We start from the raw sequence: 23,137 nt of genomic DNA, 5'->3' as shown, positions 1-23,137 counted from the left end.
CGCGTCCTTGCCTCAGTGTTGTTCCTTGGCCTGCAGGCCCTCAGTTCCACATCCAGTTCTGTGGCAGCTCAGTACCATGCTTGCAGTTGATTCCCTGGTATGCACAAGCCTGTTGTAGCCCTCTATTAAGGCCCTCCTTGAAGTGGTAGATGAGTTTTTGCTTTGACCAGTACTACAGTTTCCCTGCGACTCTCCTGAATTCTGGAATGTATTTCTTCACTGGCTGTCTCCCTTGCTTTAACCCCTCAGCTTGGGCCATCTTCTTCGTGAAAGACTGCCACATTTTGCTGTATTACCTCTTGAGTTTGGCAGTTACAGCATTCACCACTGCTCTTTGGGTCGGGTAGGCCAGGGTGTAACAATATTGCACATTATCAAGGAAGATTGCCAGCTTGTTGGGGTTTCCATCGAACATGACACCCAGAGGGAGAGGTTCCTGTGGTGAGGTGGCAGTGTCCAGTATCCTAGCCAACCAGTCCCGGGGTGGGGAAGGGGGCTAATACCACCGGAAAAGTGCTGCTACAGCTGCCTGGCCAAGCTGGCCATGTATAGCAGCCACTGAGGGGCCGGACTCACCCCATTGCTGCTACTGGCATGGGCAGGGGGCTTCACCTGGGGCTGGTGCTCACTGCCACGGGTCCCTGCTGTGCCAGAACAGCTCAATCCAGGCTTCCCCTGGCTGTCAGTCACAGCTTGAGTTGGCGAGGTGGAATCTGACAGGAGGGCTCAGGCTCCACCATCCTAGAAGCAGCTGGAGGGCTCAGGCTCCACTATCCTAGAAGCAGCTGGACTGCTTGGGGAATCATCTCCTTGGCTACCTTCTTCCGGTACAGAGGTTCTACTCCCTGGATGCTTGTGCGGTCAAACCGCTCTCTCAGCTGCTCCACCAAAGTGCTCCAGAGTGCAGTCAAGCATCTGCAGTCTCTCGCCTTGTCCCAGGCCACCGCTCTCCTTTTTCCCCACTTTACAGGTTGTGCCCCTGTGTACATGGGAGTAGCTACAGGGAGCTTGATCTCTGCTGCTCTGGGTGCTGTTCTCCACTAGAATTCATCTGTTGCAAGGTAGGGGCTCCCCTTGGCTGCCGCTTCGCCTCACAGCTCTGACTGATAGGGTTTCTGCAATTGCACTTTTGGCTGTGCAATGATCAGCTGGGCAATCTTGCTCGCCTGGGCTCCCATCTGCAAGGTTGCAGATCCTCCACTGGTTTGTTGGCAACCTCTCCTCCCCTATTCTCAGCCATCTCTTCCTGAGAATTTCCCTTCTCCCGGAAGTAACTGGGTGGAGGGCCGGGGCTCAGAAGTCCCGGAGTTTTGACAGAGAGTTGGCTTAATGTTATGGTTCTGAATAATGCTCCCAACTAGTTCAAGACTCTGAGACTGTTGCTTTGTCAAAGATCCTGTTTATTGGGTACATCATATCAGCATGTTTAAATGTAAAGCCAACTCTGAATAATTCCCGTGCTTTGGCATAATTAAATGATAGATACTGCCCTCCCCCTCCTTTGTGTCACAGGTCACATTAGCCAAGCAAGGAGGGGATGAGCTTCTTAGTACTCCCTCCTGTCATTGCTAGGGCATGTTGGGTTAGCCTTGCTTCTCATGAGTCTTGTTGTTGTTATGTCTGGCAGTCTGGAGGAAAACATTCTACATTCCATAAGTCCTCCTCCTTCCCCAATAAGTGTGGTAACTAAGAAATAAAGCAGAGAAAATTATGGCTTCAACTAGAGTCATTTTGAGAGTTGACAAGTTGATGATATCAATTGGCAAATAAACATAACCAAATCAAGGTTAAACAAATACAAATATCTTATTTTGAGAAAAAAATCTATCAGGGTTGACATACACACATAAAAATTTAAAATAATCTGAGTTTTAGAATTTTGGGGTGAACATGAAAGCAACAAATAAGAAGTCAGTGATTCCACAGAGGTGCAGCATAGAGAGAGAAGAAAGTAACTCAATCCTACTGAAACAGTAGAGACAAAAGATTATTTTCACCAATTTATGGTGAAAAGCCAAGTCATATTATATGGAAGAAGAGTCATGCTAGAGTAAAACTTGGAAGATAGTTCACAATCATAAATTTTCAGCATGGGGTAACACAGGTTCAAATATCTGTTGTTCCAGCAATCAAGTGCCTCGGCCTGATACTGCTTCATCAAGATCCAAACAGCCAGCCCCTTTCTTTTTTTTTTTTAAACAAAATTTTATTGGTTTTTAAAACAAAATATTCAAGGAAAGGGGTAATGGATGAAGTTCAAATTTTGACAGTTACATTATGCAGGAAATGGCCCTCCCCCCCCCCATTCTCATAACTTTCATTTACTAATACATTGGTTTGTTATTACTAAGTACTATTTTGTCAGCAATAAACTTTTATCTTAAGATAATTTCAATCATTTTATATCACACAGATTTTCAAGTTCATTTTTGTGATCTGAGTTTTCTCAATGTTGCCTCTTCTCCCCCGCCTGGCAGGGCTCCGGCACCTCCCGTGTCCTGTATGTCCGGTGTAGTGTCATTTGGTTTATCTAGGAGGACTTTATTTTTTTCCATAAAGGCCTCAGCCTCAGTGGTCGTGTTGATTCTAACTCTTGTGTCCTCCCAGAATATTAGCATACCCTCTGGCAACAGCCATCGAAACCACACCCCTTTCTGGTATAATTTATTCGCTAAAAGCGAATATTTTTTTCTTTTATCTCTAACTTTCTTTGGGATCTGTTTCAGAATGACAGCCAGCCCCTTTCACGTTTAGCTTGTGTTTAACAAAATTCTGATCTGGAGGAAGCTGTTTCATCCAGCCAGTCCTGCAACCTGGCTTTCTTCCACCAGTCAGTCTTAGTTTTCTCCGCTTAAGAGTAATTGAGGCAGACAGCCAGTGCATCACAAAATAGAGGTACTGAACTTAAAGATGCCTGGATTGCTTTGGTCTCAACCTTAAATTTTCTGACCTACAGCCCTAAGTCCCAACACCTTACCCTGGCTCCTTCTTCTGGTAGTCCCTTCCTTTACCTCAGCACATGTTGAGCAAAACCACAACTTTCACTACTAAACCAGGGATATTTCTCTCTTGCAGTCAAAGAGGTTGGCTGCATAGCTACCAAGTCCGGTAGCCAGTGAGAAGAGATAGTTCTGCAGTGGGCTAGTTGGAGCCCTGTGTATGTAGATCACTGCCTCTTTTAGTCTTTTCCTCCACGTGAGTCAATTCCCTGTCCCCCCCCCCCCCCCCGATTCTTGTTCTCCTGTGGAATTTGCCCAAAGGGGGAAACGTTGGTCAGAAAAAATAGCAACCACAAGACCTAATGAACATCATTGCATAAAAATATTCAAATATGACCCAGGTTCACCATACATAATATGGATTTAGAGTTCAAAGGAATGTACATGTAATGTACATATTTGAATTTTATCCAGTCAATTTTGCATCTGCTTCTCCTTGGAGTACATTTTTCTATTTTAACTGAAATGTTCCGGATAACATTACGTAGCTGCGTAATAGTTTTTATTCTTTTCACAGCTATCAAACCTATACTTCTTCAGCAGTGTGCTTCACTTTTTCAGTCTTTCAAAGATGTTCTTGTTGACCTTTCTAATTTTAGCTTTCCCCAATTAATTTCTATTTCTAAACTACACTTAGTGCTTAAAGACAAAAGTCAGTCACTCATTTCACAATCTTGCTGTTCATCCACAAACTGAAATTTATATTGCCTTTCCAAGGTCTTTTTCCTAAAATCCAACTCTTCCCCCAAGCCTTGGGTTGAGTGCTGAGAATTCCTTTGTAGGAATGCCATATGGTTGAGTAGATGTTGGTTTTATTGTTTCCAGATGTTTTCTATTTTGCCATATTGTTGTTAATTTGTTTTTATTATTGTATACCACTGAAGAGTCTTTAATGGAGCAAGGCAGCCTTACAAATGTATTAAATCAGGGGTATCAAACTTGATTTCATTGAGGTCCACATCAGGGTTGTGTATGACTTCAGGGGGCGTGGCCAGGGTGGGCATAGCCAGCTTGATGTTACTTGTGTCGTGGGCGCCTGTGGTGGCCCGAATGCTCTGCTAGTGAAAATGGGGCTTGGGGGGGGCCGTGCGTGGCTAGTCCTTTGCTGTTTCCAGGGCAGCCCTGCAGGCCAGATCTAAGCACCCTGTGGGCCAGATCCAACCCATGGGTCTTGAGTCTGATATACTTGTATTATATGAATTGTACCTCTTCACCAGTCAGGTGTTTCTGTATAGGCAGTGGGGGATGTCAGTGGCGTGAAAAGGATGCAGATAATCGGGTGACCAAAACCCCTGCCCCGAGTTCAATTGCCCGGTCATGCTCATCATTTGACACCATTGACCCCTCGGTGGATGCACTTGTCCCCAAAAATGTTTTCTGGCTTTCTGTAATGTCAAGGAGGGCTTCACCAGTTGCACTTCATTTCATTTCTACTGTGACTGGATACAGGTAGTCCTCAACTCACAACCACTGTTGAGCCAGAATTTATGTTGCTAAGTGACAAATTGGTTGAGTTTTGTCCCATTTGATGACTTTTCTCACCACATTTGTTAAGCCAATCACTGCACTTGTTAAGCTAGTAACCCAATTGTTAAGTGAATCTGGCTTCCCCGTTGCCCTTACTTGTCAGGTCGCAAAAAGGGATCGCATGAACCTGGGACATGGCAGCGGTCGTAAATATGAACCAGTTGCCAAGCATCTGATCATGGGAATGCTGCCAAGGTCGTAACTGTGAAAAATGGTCATAAGTCTTTTTTCAGCACCGTTAATGGAATGGTCACAAAATGAACTGTTGTAAATTGAGGACTACCTGCACTGTGCCCAGTGGCAGAGATACTCCTCTCTCTTCACTGATCTCTACAGTTCACGGGCAGTTTTTGGAGGGGCTGTGGGAGATGGGGAATTCTGGTAATTGCAGGACACACAACTGGGGGGCTTCCCACGTTAAGTGGGGGCTGCAACATGCTGAAATATGTTTGGCTGGATTGTGTTGGTTTAATTCCATAAACCATATTTCAGTTCACCTTGCGTTTCTGTACAAGCGCATGAAAGAATTTTGGATAGGACGGCTGGCTTCCTTCGAATCTTAAAGCCTCTGGAATTCTAAGATTGTGAAGGTTACAGTTCTTTCCGCGCAAAAGGAATGTAAACACCTTTCCTCTGAGGAAGACAGTATTACGATTTATTTATGAGCCGCGAGACTGTTACGCTGTCCACCCGTCGCCCTCTTCCAGTTATTTCTCCGGGGAATTCCGTTTAGACGGATCGGAGGTATTAAACTAAGGACCCGGCAGCCTAAGAAAAGAAAACCCTTCTCGCTTTGCGCAGGCGCGCCTTGGAAAGCTCGACTCCGCCTTTTGCATTCGTTTGGACGAAGCGGCTTTCCTTATTCCGCTGACGTCGACTCTTTGAATCGCCGCGATTCCGGCTGGGCTGATATGGCTGCCCAGAAGATCAACGAAGGGTTGGAGCACATCGCCAAAGCGGAGAAATAGTGAGCGGAGCTGCAGGAACGGGCGGGCCGGCGGGAGGCAGAGCGGAAAGGCGGAGCCCCTCCTCCCCCGCGGCTGGGCAGGACGATGAGTCCTCTTTTTTTTGGCCATGACCATTTCCAGGGGGGGGGGCGGTCCCAAAGAGGGTCGGGGAACGGCTGGTTGGGAGAAAAGACCTCGCTGGGACAAAATCTACAGCCTGGGAAGGGGAAGAGGGAGGGGTGGTATCACGGGGTGGGTTTGTAGATCCAGTGGATCCGCCTGTTTAAAGATGCACCAAGGAGTGGAGGTTCATCTTTAGGCTCCGGCGGTGCAGGCTGGAATTTGGGCGTGTTGTGTCAAGGTCCCCTTTCCCCTTTAGAAAAGAAGCGAAGGGCTTCTGGTTTGGAACCTCTGATCTTACTAACGTACAGGTAGTCCTCGACGTAAGACCACAGCTGAGCCCAACATTTATGTCGTTAAGTGAGACACTGGTTAAAGTGAGCTTTGCCCCGTTTTTACGACTTTTCTTTTCATGTGATACGTAGCAGTGGTCACCAACTGGTGGTCGGTGAGAAGATGTTAGTGGTCCGCAGAAAAATTATTTGCATTTTTTATATTGCACTAAATACTGGGGGGCGGGGGGGGGCTGGACTCAAAGACCTCCAAGGTCCCTCCCAGCTCTGTTCTGCTTCAGAAAATGTGTTAAAGCGAATCACTGTGTTAAATTAGTAACACCATTGTTAAGCGAATCTGGCTTTTCCATTGACTTTGCTTGTCAGGTCACAAAAGACGATCACATGACCCCCCTCTCCAACCGTTATAATTATGAACCTGTTGTCAAGCTTCTGAATGTAAATCGCATGACCAGGGGGATGCTGCAACCGTCATAATTGTGAAAAAATGGTCCTAGGTCTTTAGTGCCGTTGTAACCTTAAATGGTCATTAAGTGAACTGTTGTAAGTCGAGGACTACCTGTAGTACAAAACCCTACAGGTTTTAATATTTATCAAACAGACTCTCAATGGTCTTAATGTTTTTCATGGACCTGATTGTCTCTTGAGGTTGAAGATTCTGTAAATGATTTATTTTCATTATGTTCCTTCCAACTGATGTTGATTTTTATGGACTATATAAATGGCTTTTAGCCATGGTGGTCTGTCTGTAGCCTGATCCTTCAGGTCTGCCAACATCTTGCTGCTGGTCATCCTCTTCTTTTTTCTTTCTCCTTTTGCAACATCAGAGCCTTCTCCAGAGAGGTCCGTCTTTGCATAATGTGTCAAAAATCTTCTGTACTTGAGTATCATTTATGGCATATTACAGCTGCCTATCCCTCATTTTCTTCAAAGACATCTGGTGCCTGAAACAATTAATATTAGCGCTTCATCTGGTCCTGGCCTTTCTTGGCTGAGATCCTTAAATTATGACAGACAGAGATAGGGGTGATCTCTGAAAGATATACATTTGTAGCTTCTCCATCAAAAAGGTAAACCTGATATTGGGACCAGGTTTTTGCTATAATGAACTGAAATTAGTGATATGAAAGATGGCATGAATGCTGTGTCCATTTCCTTCTTCATTGTAAACAATATTATTAATGGCTTCATATTTTGATTTTCAGCTTGAAAACTGGATTGTTAAAATGGAAGCCAGACTATGACAGTGCAGCTACAGAATATTCCAAGGCAGGTATGTCTTGTAAAATAAGGGGGTTGTTTTGAAATCTTATTTTCTTCTGCAGAATAATGATTAATTCAGCTCTAGGAATAGGACTTGATGTCCAGAATGACTTCACATTTCAAAAGCAAATCTGACATTGAATTTAATTAAATTTGGGAATAATTTTTCAAATTATAACATGAATTATCCATTTTCTTGATATAAAACTGTAACTCCTAATCTCATTTTATTATACTATACTGAATATATATATATATATCCCTTTTTCTTTTCTAAAAAAAATTAATAAAAAAGATAAAAATTAAATGTATTTCATAGTCATTATGGTATATGCAATAAAAATGATTTCTCCAAACCCAAATAATTGCAGTTTGCTGCCCTTTTGAGACTTAACAAAGCTTTATCTACCTGTGTTATTATCTAGTAACTAAAGATCTGAATATTGTCTTGTCTCTTGCTTTCATCAAGTATATGTCCTGCTGTATTTTGGATAACCCATTTCTCTTTTTAAACTGGAATTAATTCCTATTGTATTCAATAGCATGTACTGGCATTATATCAAGAAGACTACATATACTTTGATTTTAAGCTTATGGGGAGTTTGTGAAAAGAGATAGGAGACAATTGTTGGATGGGTTAGCTTCCCCAAGAACCTATAGATCAGGAGTCACCAACTCATTTGGAACAATGGGCACATTTGGAAGCTCAAAAATGGCTTTTAGTAATAGATGTAACTATAAAAATACATATTATAAAAAAACTCTTTAGACAATTATCTTATTTATAGCAAGTAGGCAAACTTTATTTAACTTTATTTATTTATAGCATGGGGCTATTGGAATCTGTGATTTTCATTTTCTATGAATGTTTAAGTGATAGAAGAATACTCTCCTAAATAAAGATAATGTTTAAAGTTAAGGCTTTACTTTGAATATCTAAAAACGTATTCCGTTGGGGCAGTCGCAGGACAGCACGCATACAAGTGCCATATCAGGCCCCCAAACTTTGGCTAAAATGCTGGATAAGTTTCAAAACAATAAATTATGTCTTTTAAAAATTGCTAATGTTATTTCCCAAAAGCAATAATGTCTTTTCATTATTATTTTTTGCAGCTGTTGCTTTTAAAAATGCCAAACAATTTGAACAAGCAAAAGAAGCTTATTTTAGAGAAGCTATATCCCATGAACATAATAAAGCGTATCTTTTCATTATTTGTTGTTTCTACTGTAAGTAATTGGAGATCATGCTGGGTTTATATTAATTTATGCCTATTCCAAACGTATAATTGTATTTTGTCATATTTAAGCATGTTTTAACAGAAAATTAATAGAAGACTATTGCCTGAAATAGGAAAATGTTATTGTACCTATGCATATCCAGATCCAATTTTGTGATTAATTATGTAATTAAATAACAAACTGTTAGTTATAGGACCTCCCAGTGACCCGTTAATGTATATTCATTGAGATTTTTTATTTCTATGGAAAAATAGTTTTGAGTAACAAACTGGGATTGGAATAGCAAATACATTTCTTTTATATCAAATCTGTGAGGAAGATTTCAGAGAATGCCTTCATTGGCCTCATTGCTTAGCCATTCATGCAAGAGATGCTTAAAATATGACTATTCCTAGGAGGATTCAGAGTGTTTTAAGAAGATCCTGCATATTTTAAAATCTTACCTAGTAGTAATAAGAAATGTCCCCTTTCCCCTGCAATCTCTCTGCTTTCAAATATGTTCTGGAATATTGATAGGTCTTCAAGAGTAAATCAGAGGAACTTGGGATATTTTGGAACAAAGGGGAAGAAGAGGAAAATAAGTTGCAGTGTGAAGTCCCTTTGCACAATTTTGGATATGACCAAACTTTGAAATCTCTTAGGTTAGGAAATCATAGTCTTAGTATTGAAAGCTAAAGTACTTAAGAAAAATAATATGTTGATTCTGAAGCAGGCATGACGACTTACTGATACATTCTATGCTTTAGCAGATTTATTTTAATCAGGCTTTTGTTTTAAAGAGAATGTTTAATTGATGCATGATTATAATTTTTAAAAAATTCATCAACCTAAATTGGAATTATCCAGAAATATTTTATATGTATAGTACATGCATATATATATATTTATCCTTGACTTGAAATAACATAAATCCAGCTTGTTCCATGCTGCAAAGTACGTATCAATATTTGTCAAATTTGATAATATATGTGAAATACAATTGATATCAACAAGAATTGATTGTCCGTTACATACATATATACATACAAATAACTTCATCAAAGTAAAATCAAATATTGTTAGAAAGTTGAGTATTTTGGAAGTGAGAAATGTATAACTATAATATGTTCAAACACTTTCTGTAGCTCTCCCTAACTTTCCTTTTTTTGTAGAAGAAAATTGTCTTTTCAAGTGTGCTGATTTTCTATTGACATTAGGAGTGGCATTTAGAAAATGAGTCCACTTTTGATATATATTCCATTTCTCCTTGGTTGAGAAACCAATTGTAGCCAGACTCAGTTGAACACATAGGCAGAAGGCTGGAGATCTCAGATCTCCTTTTCCAGAAGTTAATTGTTTTTTTTTAAAAAAAAAAACATTTATATAGCTGTCCATCTTCTACCAAACTCTATATGGGTCTAAATTGGCAGTTAAACAATACTAATAATAAAACAATACAGTACATAAATATATTGAAACCATCCTATATTACTATGAGATGTTTACTTAATTTCCTCAGTTATACTTTTCTTTTTTCAGGGCTTATGAACAAGCAGGAATGATGTTAAAGGTATGACAGGTTTTTTTTATTTTTATGAAGACTTTTAGTTAAAACTAAATATTAGAATGATCTGTGCAATATTCATGTTGCAGTTTATAAACCTGTTTGGGATCCATGATTCACAGTTCTATGTAGATTTACAACTCCTTTGTATTGAATTCCGTTTAAATGTGCACTTTCTTTATAGAATTGTTAACTCATATTTTTCTGGGATATAACCTGCCCTGTGTTTTCTGATCAGATATTTGGAATCCTGCCTCCCTCCCTCCCATCCATTCATCCATCCATCTAGTTTTCTAAAATGAATTCATAATTTTAGCTTTGACACACACTGTAGATAATGCATACTTGTAAAATGATGGGAATTTTCCTAGAACAATTCATTGTTAGAGCAAAAGAACAGTTTTCTGCTTTTCTTGCTCAGTTACATGTGCATCATTTGATATCTCTGGCATTTGGAAAGCCTTCACAGATCAATCATAGATTTAAAAAAATAGCCTTTCAAAGTTTTTTCAGTCACATTGGAATTGTACTGTCGCAATCAATTGCCTCTGGGCAGTTAACAATCCAATATAAAAAACACTGTAATAAAATGTAACAATATTGTTTGTCTTCAAGAAATGATATTGTTTGTCTTTATAAATAAATGAAATGATACATATATAAAGCTGCTCTTTACAGACACTGAATTCACTTGTAGTAATTTTTTAGTCTGTTGACTATTTCCATCTATTTTGCTAAATCTCTCTTGAGTAATAGTGAGCAATCAGAAATTGCTCACTATTACTCAAGAGAGATTTAACAAAGTATGAGATGATTTTAAATGAGTATTATTTTTTATTAGATTAAAACATTGATAGCAACTTATTTTATACTTCCTGAGAAATAGGAAGTTCTTCTTCCTGGCTCTTTTTCTTTCATCTTCAGGAGATGCAAAAACATCATGATGCAGTGGAACTGATTCAGAAAGCCAGCATGATGTACCTGGAGAATGGAACCCCTGACACAGCTGCTATTGCACTGGATCGGGCTGGAAAGTAAGTCTGAAATCTCAAGCTATTAGTTTCTTATCTGGAATAGAAGGCAGATCTCTTTAATTCTTTGAGTAACCGAGTAATAATGTTGAATCTTTTATTTTAGGGTAATAGAAAACATAAATCCAGACAAAGCTATACAGCTATATCAGCAAACAGCTTCAGTATTTGAAGTAAGTCCTCTGAAACTAAAATACTTTTTAACTAAGAATGCTGAAAATGATCAGTCGGTCCACTGTTGCAAATTTACCTATTTACCAAAAGGTGAATGTTAAGAGCTAGGGTGTTTTCAAAGCATGTATTGCAGGGGTGTCCAAACTTTTTGCAAGGAGGGCCAGATTTGGTGAGGTGAAAATGTGTGGGGCCGATCATTCAGCCTGACATTCTTTGAACCCTTAACATTAAATGCGAATTGACTTTTCGGAGTATAAGATGCACCAAGATTTTGAAGAGGCAAATAAAAAAAAGTTTTTGCACTCTCCCCAAAATGGCCCATTTTTCACGAAAATGGGCCTTTTTTTTAAAGGGCATGAATAGCCTTTAAGAGGCTTCTAGAGTGCTCCTGGGGGCTGGGGGGGGCAAAGTTGAGCAAAAAAATGGCCCATTTTTTGCTCATTTATGCCTTCCACAGCCCCAGGAGCACTCTGAAAACCTCCTAAAGGCTATGCACAGCCATTTTGGTGAAGGGGGCAGAGTTTTGGGAGGCAAAAAAATGCTGTATTCAGTGTATAAGATGCACCCAGATTTTTAGCGTCTTTTTTGAGGGGAAAAAGATGCATCTTTATACTTCGAAAAATATGGTATTTTATGAAAGACTAAACAAATAATTCCAGTGGGGAGATGAGGCTGCGGGCCGCTTGAAATTTGAAAAAGGGCCACATTTGGCCCCCGGGCCGCACTTTGGACATGCCTGATGTATATATTCCTATTTTCTTGCCAGTTACTGCTACAGATTAATGGACAAGTTGATGTGGCAGAAGCCATCTTTGTATGACTTTTCCCGCTTCTGTTTGAAAAGTCATTTATTTGATGTATAGTGCAAGTTAGCCGCAGGGAGAATGGCAAAATCTAAACTGGCTAGGTCAGTCGAATTCAATCTGACCATATGCTATCTTTCTCCACCTCATCAAAAGATTTCTCAACAGTTTTCTAAAAATGCAATATCTGGCTTAGTTACGATTTACAACACTACATTGTCTTCTAAGCACATTGCACTAAAATATCCCTTGTTGTAAATAAGCAAGCCTCAATTTGATATAGTCCCCCCCAAGGGGTACATCATCAACTCTTCTCGAAAGCATGCCTTGTTCTTGTGCCATTTTTGGACGCTGTGGAAGCCATATGATAATAGGGTGTGCTCTGTCTTGCCTCAAGCAAGAGGGCTGTGTTCTCGCACAACCTCTGGAGCCTCTAAAAGTCACATGATAATGGGTTGTGCTTTTGTGTGGTTTTCAGAGGCTGCAGAGTTTGTGGAAGCGCATTCTCTGAAGATCATTCTTCAAAAACAAAGGCCTCATGCAACTCAGAGCAGCCTACACTAGGCCATAGGGCCTTGTCAACAGAAAGAGAACACCACCTGAAAGAGGCGCATAGCAGAGCCTGGGGAACACTGGGTCATGAGAGCAATCATACCATTTCCCAATGTGAAGCCGCTGGGAGAGATCATCCGTGGTTTTGGAGTTGAATACCATCTGTACGCTGATGATACTCAGCTGTACGTTTCAACCCCAAATCACCCCAGCGAGGCTGTCGAAGTGATGTCCCGGTGTTTGGAAGCCGTCGGGGTCTGGATGGGGGACAACAGACTCAAACTCAACCCCTCCAAGACTGAGTGGCTGTGGCTACCGGCACCTCGGTTCAGTCAGCTGACTCCAACGCTGGCCATAGGGGGCGAACAACTGCCCCCTGTGGAACGGGCGCGCAATTTGGGTGTCCTCCTTGATGCCCGGCTGTCAATGGACGACCATGTGGCAGCCGTGGCTAGGGGGGCGTTCCACCAGGTTCGCCTGGTGCGCCAATTGCGCCCCCTTCTGGACTGGGATGCCCTACGCACGGTCACTCATGCACTGGTGACGTCTCGCCTGGACTACTGTAATGCTCTCTATATGGGGCTTCCCTTGGGACGCGCACGAAGACTTCAGCTAGTCCAGAACGCAGCCGCGCGGGCAGTCATGGGGAGTACTAGGTACTCCCACGTAACACCGCTCCTGCGCGAGCTGCACTGGCTACCTGTGGTCTTTCGGGTGCGTTTCAAGGTTTTGACCACCATCTTTAAAGCGCTCCATGGCATAGGGCCTAGTTACCTGCGGGATTGCATCCTCCCACATACATCCCTGCGGCCAATTCGCTCTCACAGGGAGGGTCTTCTCCTGGTGCCGTCCACTAGGCAATGCCAACGGGCGACACCAAGGAGTAGGGCCTTCTCTGTGATGGGCCCAACCCTCTGGAATGACCTCCCCCCCGACATTAGAACCACCACTGACTTCCGCTCCTTCCGGCAGAAACTGAAGACTCACCTGTTCCGACTGGCTGGTCTGGCATAATTCTTAACGTCTACCTCCTGGCATATATATTTGCTACTGGTTTTTTAGGGGACTTAATTTTATAAGACACTGGGGTTTTAAACTTTGTATATTTTAAATTATTTATTTAGCAATTACAGTTCTGTCTATTTTATCCTCCTCTTATTTATGTATTTATCCATTTAATAATTTTTAATTTGTTATTATGTATGATGTTTTTGATATGGACTGTACACCGCCCCGAGTCCCTTTTGGGAGAGGGGGCGGTCTAGAAGTGCTAATTAAATTAAATTAAGGCTCACATGTCTTGAGTGGCAGTGATGGCGCTAGGGCTAAAATCAAGGACTGTGCCTAGACTTCAGGTCCAGCTTTAGCGCTGCCACTGAGTGCCACTGTTCAGATTGCCCTAGATGTTAGGGGACGAACACATAGAATTGTTTCTTTTTCCTGATTGTGTGTGACAGGCCAGCAGAGTCATTTTGAAAAGGTTTGACATTAGGGTTTAGCTTCTTGATTTCGCTACACTGTCAAATGATGGTATGTCTGAGATATTTTTAAAAGAAGCCATTTTGAGAAATTGAAAAGTAATTTAGGCATATGGGACAGGGAAGTGTGGAGCAGATGTAGTATGATGTGTGATGCATGATGTGGTCATAGGTTATATCGTCTAGTTCATAAAATTGTATTTAATTGATAACCTGGTCAAACTTTGTTTAATACGAGAGAAATGCATTTGGGAAATGATACGTATTTCAATCTGAATTAGCTCAAATAATTCAGAAAACTTTCATTAAAATCAACCACTTAAACTTTGCTTATGCTTTTTTTTCTCTTTTTTTACTCAGAACGAAGAACGTTTACGGCAAGCAGTTGAAATGCATGGAAAGGCTTCGAGGCTTTTAGTTAGAAGCCGAAGGTGTGCATCTTAAATGTTGTTGTTTTCAAAATCAGAAAAACCAGTTCTAGCTTATTTGATAAATTCATTGTAGTAATACAAATATTATTGGGTTATGACAGTGGCCGCTAACCTTTTGGGCAACAGGGATCAATTCCGTGGAGAAAGGTTTTTCCTTGGGCCAGAGGGGGTGTGGTTTTGCATGCTGCATTCATCCCACGGATGGGGCTGTGCTTGTTTTTGCGGCCTGGTTTCTGGTATGTTGTGGCCCAGTGCCGGTCCATAGACTGGGGATACATTGGGGATCCCTGGGTTATGCCATATTCAAGTATCAGCTGTTCCACTGTGTAACATAATTCATATTTTAACATTTTTTTTTTTTTAAAAAAAAAGCTCAACCAATGAATCTGGTTTTGAGAAGACGACCTTTTGGTTTTGGTGGTTAATTAGGATTATGACAACAAAATATTTTTCTTTATTAAAAGCTTTTTGTTTATGTAAACATAAGAGGCACTCTTATATCTTGATACAAGATATCATATTTGTGTATATAAATAAGGCCTGAATGTTCATTTCGGCAGGAGTTTGTATACTTTAACTGCAGTTTTAATATGGGCTCAGCATATTCTTGTTTTTTCCATTGAAATAGCACATTTATTTGGGAAATTGGGTAATCTTGACGTTCTGATTCCTGCATATTTAAATAAATCTTTCTTGCTCATTTTTGTTTTGCAGACTAGATGAGGCTGTGCAATCTATTCAAAAAGAAAAGAGTATTTATAAAGATATTGAAAACTACGCAACATGTTACAAAGTATACAGCTACACATTTTTGTGTTTTTGCAGGGAAGGGGGGAAATTGTGTTTTATCTTTTGAATTATTTTAACTTGGGGGGTTTCACTTTTAATTGTACACCATTTGGATTCTTTCAGTTGATTTTAAAAGAGTTCTATAGACGGCCTTTATAAAATCTTCATGTATTTATTTAGTGCAATTTGATCACTGAGATAAATTTTCTCTCACTGTGCGTAAAAGATACGAATGCCACTCTTTCTTAACATGATTTTGTCATTCTTCAGTCATGATTAGGATTGAGTTGCTATGAAATATTTTGGTTTCCTAGATTTTGTGGAGTTCTCTGAGCTTTTGACATTAGCTGTCTTTCTGTTGTAATAACTAAAAACAGAAACTCTGTGCAGATAATACACTAATACAAACTGATCTACAAATGTTTTGGTTACTATTATCAGCAAGGGCTTAGCTCGCAACTCAATCTTTCCACTTCTTTTGAGTCAGCAGCCTGAGGATAAAAAACAGTATTATTTCTATTTTCATGGGAGGCAAATTGTTCAGTTTATGTCACTATGAAAACTACCATATTTTTTGGAGTAATAAGACGCACTGAGGATTTGAAGAGGCAAATTTAAAAAAAAGTTTTTATGCATTCTGCAAACCTCCCCAAACGACCCATTTTTCATGAAAACGGTCCCTTTCCTCTCCCCCAAAACGGCATGGATAGCCTTTAGGAGGCTTGTGCCCCCCCCCATGAGCAAAAAATGGTCTGTTTTTCCCAAAAAATGGGCCTGTTTTTTGTCAAAAAAAGGGGGGGCATGGATAGCCTTATGGAGGCTTATAGAGTGCTCCTGGGGAGGGGGCAAAATTGAGCAAAAGATGGCCCGTTTTTTGCTCATTTCTGCCCTCCCCAGACCCCAGGAGCTCTCTGAAAGCCTCCATAAGGCTATGCACGGCCATTTTGGTGAAGGTGCGGGGCTTCGGGAGGCAAAAAATGCTGCAATCAGTGTATAAGATGCACCCAGATTTTCAGCCTCTTTTTTGAGGGAAAAAGGTGCGTCTTATACTCCGAAAAATACGGTACATGGGATCATTAATCGCACATAGATTTACCAATCCCCTTAAAGCATACATTTTTAAAACACACTTTTCTTCTCTGAGAAGAAAACTGGATTTTCTCATTGTGGTTACATGAAAAGTTAATATTTAATCATTCATTTGTGGCGATTCTTTTTACCTCAGTCTCAGTTGTGTGCCATACTTTTAGCTGCATTCAGTGAAAGAGAGCATTGCCATATTTTTCAGAGTATAAGACGCATCTTTTTTCCTCAAAAAAGAGGCTGAAAACCTGGGTGCGTCTTATACACCGAATACAGCATTTTTTGCCTCCCGAAGCCCTGCCTCTTCACCAAAATGGCCGTGCATATCTTTATGGAGGCTTTCAGAGAGCTCCTGGGGGCTGGGAAGGGCAGAAATGAACAAAAAATGGCCCATTTTTTGCCCCCCCCCCCAGTCCCCAGTAGCACTCTATAAGCTTCCATAAGGCTATGCATGCAATGTTTTTCAAAAAACGGGCTGTTCTTTGCTCATTTTTGCCCCTACCCCCCAGGAGCACTCTGCAGCCCCCCCCCCCAGGCTATTCACGCCTTTTAAAAAAAAAACTGGCCGTTTTGGAGAGGTTTGCAGAGTGCAATTTTTTTTTTCCTTTTGGAAAGCTCTGATGAGAATTACATTGATCAAGTGCTGTGCCAGCAGAAACAAAGTCTTAGGTGCTGCAGATTGTCAGCAATTTCCTTCTCCAGCACATGGATAAATACACCTGGAAACATCTACCTATCTACCTACTCTATCTCCCTACTTACCTATTGTATTCTCTCCCTCTCCCTCTCCCTCTCTCCCTCTATCTACCTACCTACCTACTCTCTCTCTCTCCCTACCTATCTACTGTATTTTTTCTCTCTCTCTATTTCTCTCTCTCTATATATCCCTTTATCTATCTACCTACCTAACTACTCTCTCTCTCTTCTACCTACCTACTGTATTTCTCTCTTTCTCTCCCTCTCTATCCCTCTATCTACCTACCTATTTTTTTAAAAAAAATTGCCTCTTCAAAACCTTGGTGCGCCTTATACTCTGGTGCGTCTTATACTCCGAAAAATATAGTCAGTGCCTAAGATTCGTCTGTGATTTCATTCACAAACCCTTTCTACAAATTATTCTGATCAGTAGATGCAAAATTCCTACCCTTTATTTGGAACTGTTTTAACTGACAAAATCAATTAGCAATCAAAGTATATCATATATTTACATTCTTCTGTAGTCTTCACATCCCAGATTTATTTTTCTAAAGGGGTGCTTATCTGTAACCCTATAAAGCAAGGGTGTCAAACTCGCGGCCTGCTGGCCAAATGTGTCACACGCTGGCCATGTCCATGCACAGTTTAACGAAAGGGAAAAAAGTCGTGATATGTCATGTGATGCTGCTGTAGTGATGCGACAATAGCTATAAAGCCTCTCTACCAAGGATCTTGCAATCTTTTAATAGAATCTGTATTTGCAGAAGAAAATTGTCCTTGTTTTGCTACTACACTATATCCCTTTCAATAGATATTATTTTTTTGATATAGGTTGGCTAAAGTGTAAAAATGCTGTTTTTCTTTATACATACACATTTTTGGTTTTTTTTTTTTTTAGAAAACAATTGCCCAGGTCTTAGTACACCTTCATAGAAATGACTACGTTGCTGCAGAAAAATGTGTCCGGGAGAGCTATAGGTAAGTTGCTTAATACATTGATTGCATTTTAATTTAATTTGTGTTTGAGAAGGAACCTGTATACACACTTGTCATTTTATCTCATTAAGTTTTGAGAATTACAGGTTTTCCCTATATATTGCCATTTAGGTATCTCTCTAATTTATTAAAATTGTTTTCTGCCATAGAAAATTAAACTCTACAATTTGATTTGAACAATTTGAACATGTACTTCTTTGAAGTGCTCAGGAAGCCAGCTTGCAATTAAATTATATCTGGATAGTGTATAGTAATTACGCTATAACACTATCATAGCAAATTGTATTGTAAAATTGTTGCTTGGAATAATTAACCCGGCGATAAAATCCAGCAAAGAAAGTAAGATCGGTGCTAAATGTAATTGACAATTTGTGCTAGAAGGCCCGTTGTGCATAGGAACAGTATAGGCAATGAAGTACATTTTAAAGAAGGCATTCCGCAGGACAAAAGACATTCTGATCATCACTCAGAATATTTATTTAAGGAAATCTGTGCTTTTCTTATTTGGATATGAGTTTTCTCAATTTTTTAAATAGCTTCAAATAAATGCTTAATTGCTTCAGCATACCAGGCTTTACAGAAAGTGAAGACTATGCAGCCCTGGAGCAGCTCCTAGAAGGGTATGATCAACAAGATCAGGACCAAGTATCAGATGTTTGCAATTCTCCACTCTTTAAGTATATGGACAATGATGTAAGTTACTGCTTTTATTTATTGAACAGAGTAGCTATTAAAACAAGTAGGGTTTTTTAAATTGAAAAATACAGATGATATAAATCAGTTGGACCACTGATGAACAATGTATGTTATTGATAAACTACTATAATATATCCAGTATCTAAAATTGAATAATTGTAAGTTACTGCATTCTCTTTACATAGAATAGAATAGAATTCTTTATTGGCCAAGTGTGATTGGACACACAGGCAATTTGTCTTCAGTGCATAAGCGCTCAGTGTGCATAAAGCTATAAGTGATAGCATGATCATAGTCATCATAAAAATACATTCATCATAAATCATAAGATACAACACTTAGTGATAGTCATAGGATACTAAATAAGCACTCAACATAAATCATACTAGGAAACTAAATATAACAATATAAATCATAACAATACAAGTAACAAAGTTATAGTCATAAGTAGAAAAGGAGATAGGTAATAGGAAGGATGAGAAGAAGAATAGTAATACAGCCTTACTAAATAATTTGACAGTGTTGAAGGAATTAGTTTAGCAGAGTGATGGCATTCGGGGGGAAACTGTCCTTGTGTCTAGTTGTTCTGGTGTGCAGAGCCCTATAGCGTCATTTTGAGAGTAGAAGTTGAAACAATTTATGTCCAGGATGTTAGGGGCCTCTTTGACTTGCGCAGTGTACAGGTCCTCCATGGAAGGCAGGTTGGTAGCAATTGTTTTACTTTTGTGATATTATGATACCTAAACTACTGCCACATCAGCATTTTAAATGAATGGTACAGAGCATGTAAAAACAGCATTAGAAGAAACTATTTATTTTCTTGTTTTCTTCTGATGTCTTACTCTGGATTGATAGTGTTTTTGGAGACATTTTCCTTTTTGGAAAAGAATAATTGCTGTAATTTATTTGTTGTGGAAATCAACAAATCTCCTGAGCATATGTATAAGTGTTTGATAGCTTTACTTTTTTGGATGCTTCATTTTATGTTTTTAGTAACAAATATTTTGTTTTCCTGTGACAGTGAGATGTGTATTAGCTTGCAAACTCTTTTCCCTAAGATAATTTATTTGTAAGGTAACAGTAAAGTTTCCCCTCGCACATATGTGCTAGTTATTCTCAACTCTAGGGGGCAGTGCTCATCTCCGTTTCAAAACCAAAGAGCCAGTGCTGTCTGAAGACGTCTCGGTGGTCATATGGCCTGTATGACTAAATGCTGAAGGCGCACAGAACGCTGTTACCTTCCCACCAAAGTGGTCCCTATTTTTCTACTTGCATTTTTATGTGCTTTTGAACTGCTAGGTTGGCAGAAGCTGGGACAAGTAATGGGAGCTCAGTCCGTTACTCGGCACTAGGGATTCGAACCACTGAACTGCCGACCTTTCTGATAGACAAGCTCAGCGCCTTAGCCACTGAGCCACTCCGTCGCTTCAAGTTTATTTGTACAACGTGGCATTTAATTGTTGGGTGTTCTTCTGTTAGAGTAAATTGGTATTTTTCAGGTGTTTTCTTAGGAACAAAGTACTCTTCACTGTATTAGATAGAGCAAGGTTATCTAGTGCTTTGATAAATAATTGTGATGTGCTTTTAAAATGCAGGGATCTTATTATTATTTTTACCTTTGCCAGTATGCAAAGCTTGGCCTTTCCCTTGGTGTCCCAGGAGGAGGTATGAAGAAGAAATCTCCGGTTACATCACAAAGTAAAGGAAGTGAAGCAGCTGTATCAGCTTCTCGTGGAAATGAGGAAGATGATGAATATGCCGGTGGATTGTGCTAATTCTAACTCTGTTCTCAAATACTATGTTAGCTGCTTGTCCGGTGAACAAATTCCGGGGGCAATTAAAATGGCATCATTGCAATCATGAAATTGGAAAGAAATGATCTTGGCTTTGGGATATTTGTATACAAAGCATGACTGTGCACCTTGAAGTATTTTTGGATTACAATCATTAGCCATAATTCTTTGCAATGTGTTCGTTAGCCCTTCAAAAAATTCAACTGGATTTTTGTCTCTAAACATCTGTAAGTTGGCAATCTCTTACATGGCTCAATATCAACAGTCTTGCTAGTCATACTATTTCTGTTTTTGAGTAATACCATTAAATTATTTCAAAAGATCTAAAAGTGTGATAGATTTCCTTTTGCTTCTTTGAATACTATATTTAATTACACGTTTGTGATTTGAACAGGGATTCCTTGGAGTTTCTTTGCCAGGAAAGTGCAGGTTATTAGAGATAGGAATTGTGATAACCATTGTGTTCTTTCTAAGTACGGCTGTGATGGGTTAGAAAATTCAATTCTCCTAATCGTTGAATCTAAAGTGCAATGAACAAATAAGGTACACTACGTACTTTGTAGATAAATAAAAGAAGAAAGAAATTCAGATGAAAAGATTATATAGTGTTCTATTTGAAATCCCAGTGGACTAGAACCATTTGACATTTATATGCTTTATTTCTTGAATATTCTTTGGTATTGTATAGCTCGCATTTTCAGTCTTTGAATAATGAGATTTTTCTGGAATAATTTAAAATAATTTGAATTTTCATAGACATGTATACGTTAGTTCCTCCTACCTTCCACTAAATTCAACACTTCTATTTAAGGGAATTTAGGCAAATACCAACTAGATTGTGGTTAGCTGTAATAACTGTTCACAATAGTGTATTACGTGACAAAGGAAAAATAATAGTCAAATGATCCTCCGTGTTTATTCAGAAAAGCTGTAGGCTTTTAATTCCCTGAATCCAGGAATCAGAGTTTTCAACAAACAGAGCAGAAGAATGTTGAATCTAGAGCCAAATTAAAAACTCATATATATTCAAAATTTGACATAGAACATGGAATGACTAGCAAGGAAATAACATTGTAATTCTAGATTTAATTATGCTTTCAAGATTGGAATTTGTGACAGTGTATCTATTTAATATATTCAATGTCTATCTTATTTAACTTACTTTTCTATAACATAGCAGATTAAAAAGTAATGGATTTGCTGTTTCCCTTGTGTAATGCAAATTATCTGTGCTTTCCAACTAATTAGTGCTTAGTTTTTCAAGACATTATACACACTCCTTTTAATTGGATCAAAAATGTAGCAGGGAAGAACAATTTTGGAAGTAATTGCCAGCTTTCAGTGAGCAACATTGCAACAATTGGCTTGCATGACTATGCTAAAATGTAAATCCAATGTTATCTGAAAGTAACCATTCAGAGTGATTTGTTTGTATATCCAGATGCTGTGTAAAATGATTTTTGCCATGTGAACCTTGTACTTAATCGTGCCCAGCTTATCTGTAAATGCAATAGAGTATGAAAGTTGTCATCTTTGCCCTGCTGCTCTAGCCTAAGAAACTCTGTAGTTCACCCGTACAAAATAAAAGCGGAAAACTCTAATGGTTGATTTGTGAACCTTATTACAATAAGGATCATCCTGTAGAAGCAATAACCTGCCAATCCTCAGAAAATGAGCACTGGGGTTCCTTAATTACATAGATACTTATCTCATAGCAGTTTAATTGTACATAGGGATTAAACTCAATAATGGAAGACAATGATATCAGGTTGATGCTTATAGTAATTGTAGACCATTTGAAGTCGCCTGTGGTTTATGACCGTAACTTTGAAAATAGTTTGGAATGTTTAATAGCTAAAAAGGATAGTATCTTTGGCAGAAGAAAATAATGTCCCTCATTTGACATTTGTACAGCAATCCAGCAATTTTCCTTAGCTTTACCTTTTCAGTAAAATGTATAACTATGGCCATAAGATGGTGCTGTGACTATTGTTCATCCCCATTTTAGTCACTAAAAAGTAGCCTTGATATTTTTGGAATTTTCAAACCTCCAGGAGGTATTATATGTATTTATATCTGACATAGCAAATAGATTGTGGTAAGATCAGCAACACATACCCAGCGGAATGGCCTTCTGCTGGTATCAATAGCAAAAGGTAAAGGTTCCCCTCACACATATGTGCTAGTCTAGGGGTGTCCAAACTTGGGAACTTTAAGACTTGTGGACTTCAACTCCCAGAATTCCCGCCAGCATGGCTGGCTGGGGAATTCTGAGAGTTGAAGTCCACAAGTCTTAAAGTTCCCAAGTTTGGACACCCCTGTGCTTGTCATTCCCGACTCCTAGGGGGCGGTCTCATCTCCGTTTCAAAGCTGAAGAGCCAGCGCTGTCCGAAGACGTCTCTGTGGTCATGTGGCTGGCATGACTAAAGGCCGAAGGCACACGGAACGCTGTTACCTTCCCACCAAAGGTGGCTTCTATTTTTCTACTTGCATTTTTACTTCCTTTTGAACTGCTAGGTTGGCAGAAGCTGGGACAAGTAACAGGAGCTCACTCCATTACGTGGCGCTAGGGATTTGAACCACCATATTGCTGACCTTTCTGATCGACAAGCTCAGCATCTTAGCCACTAAGCCACTGCGTCCCTCTTGGAACCCCCTTGTAATATGAAAAAAAAAACCACACC

General features: G+C 39.7%; 1 protein-coding gene across 1 annotated transcript; it reads left to right on the top strand.

Moving 5' to 3' along the window:
• Positions 1-5,338: 5,338 nt before the first annotated feature.
• NAPG (NSF attachment protein gamma) lies at positions 5,339-22,054 on the top strand. Its single transcript, XM_081950135.1, has 12 exons — positions 5,339-5,493; positions 7,092-7,159; positions 8,263-8,347; positions 9,304-9,321; positions 9,907-9,937; positions 10,856-10,965; positions 11,069-11,135; positions 14,330-14,400; positions 15,115-15,193; positions 17,867-17,946; positions 18,528-18,657; positions 20,286-22,054. Exons 1-12 carry the CDS (start codon positions 5,438-5,440, stop codon positions 20,433-20,435), a joined length of 945 nt encoding a protein of 314 aa, XP_081806261.1. The 5' UTR covers positions 5,339-5,437; the 3' UTR covers positions 20,436-22,054.
• Positions 22,055-23,137: the final 1,083 nt, after the last annotated feature.

Source organism: Natrix helvetica (genome assembly GCF_964273705.1).
Source record: "Natrix helvetica genome assembly, chromosome: 4".
NCBI classification, from domain to species: Eukaryota; Metazoa; Chordata; class Lepidosauria; order Squamata; family Natricidae; genus Natrix; species Natrix helvetica.
Note: the sequence above shows the minus strand (reverse complement) of the source record. Positions and strands in the feature narration are given on the sequence as shown.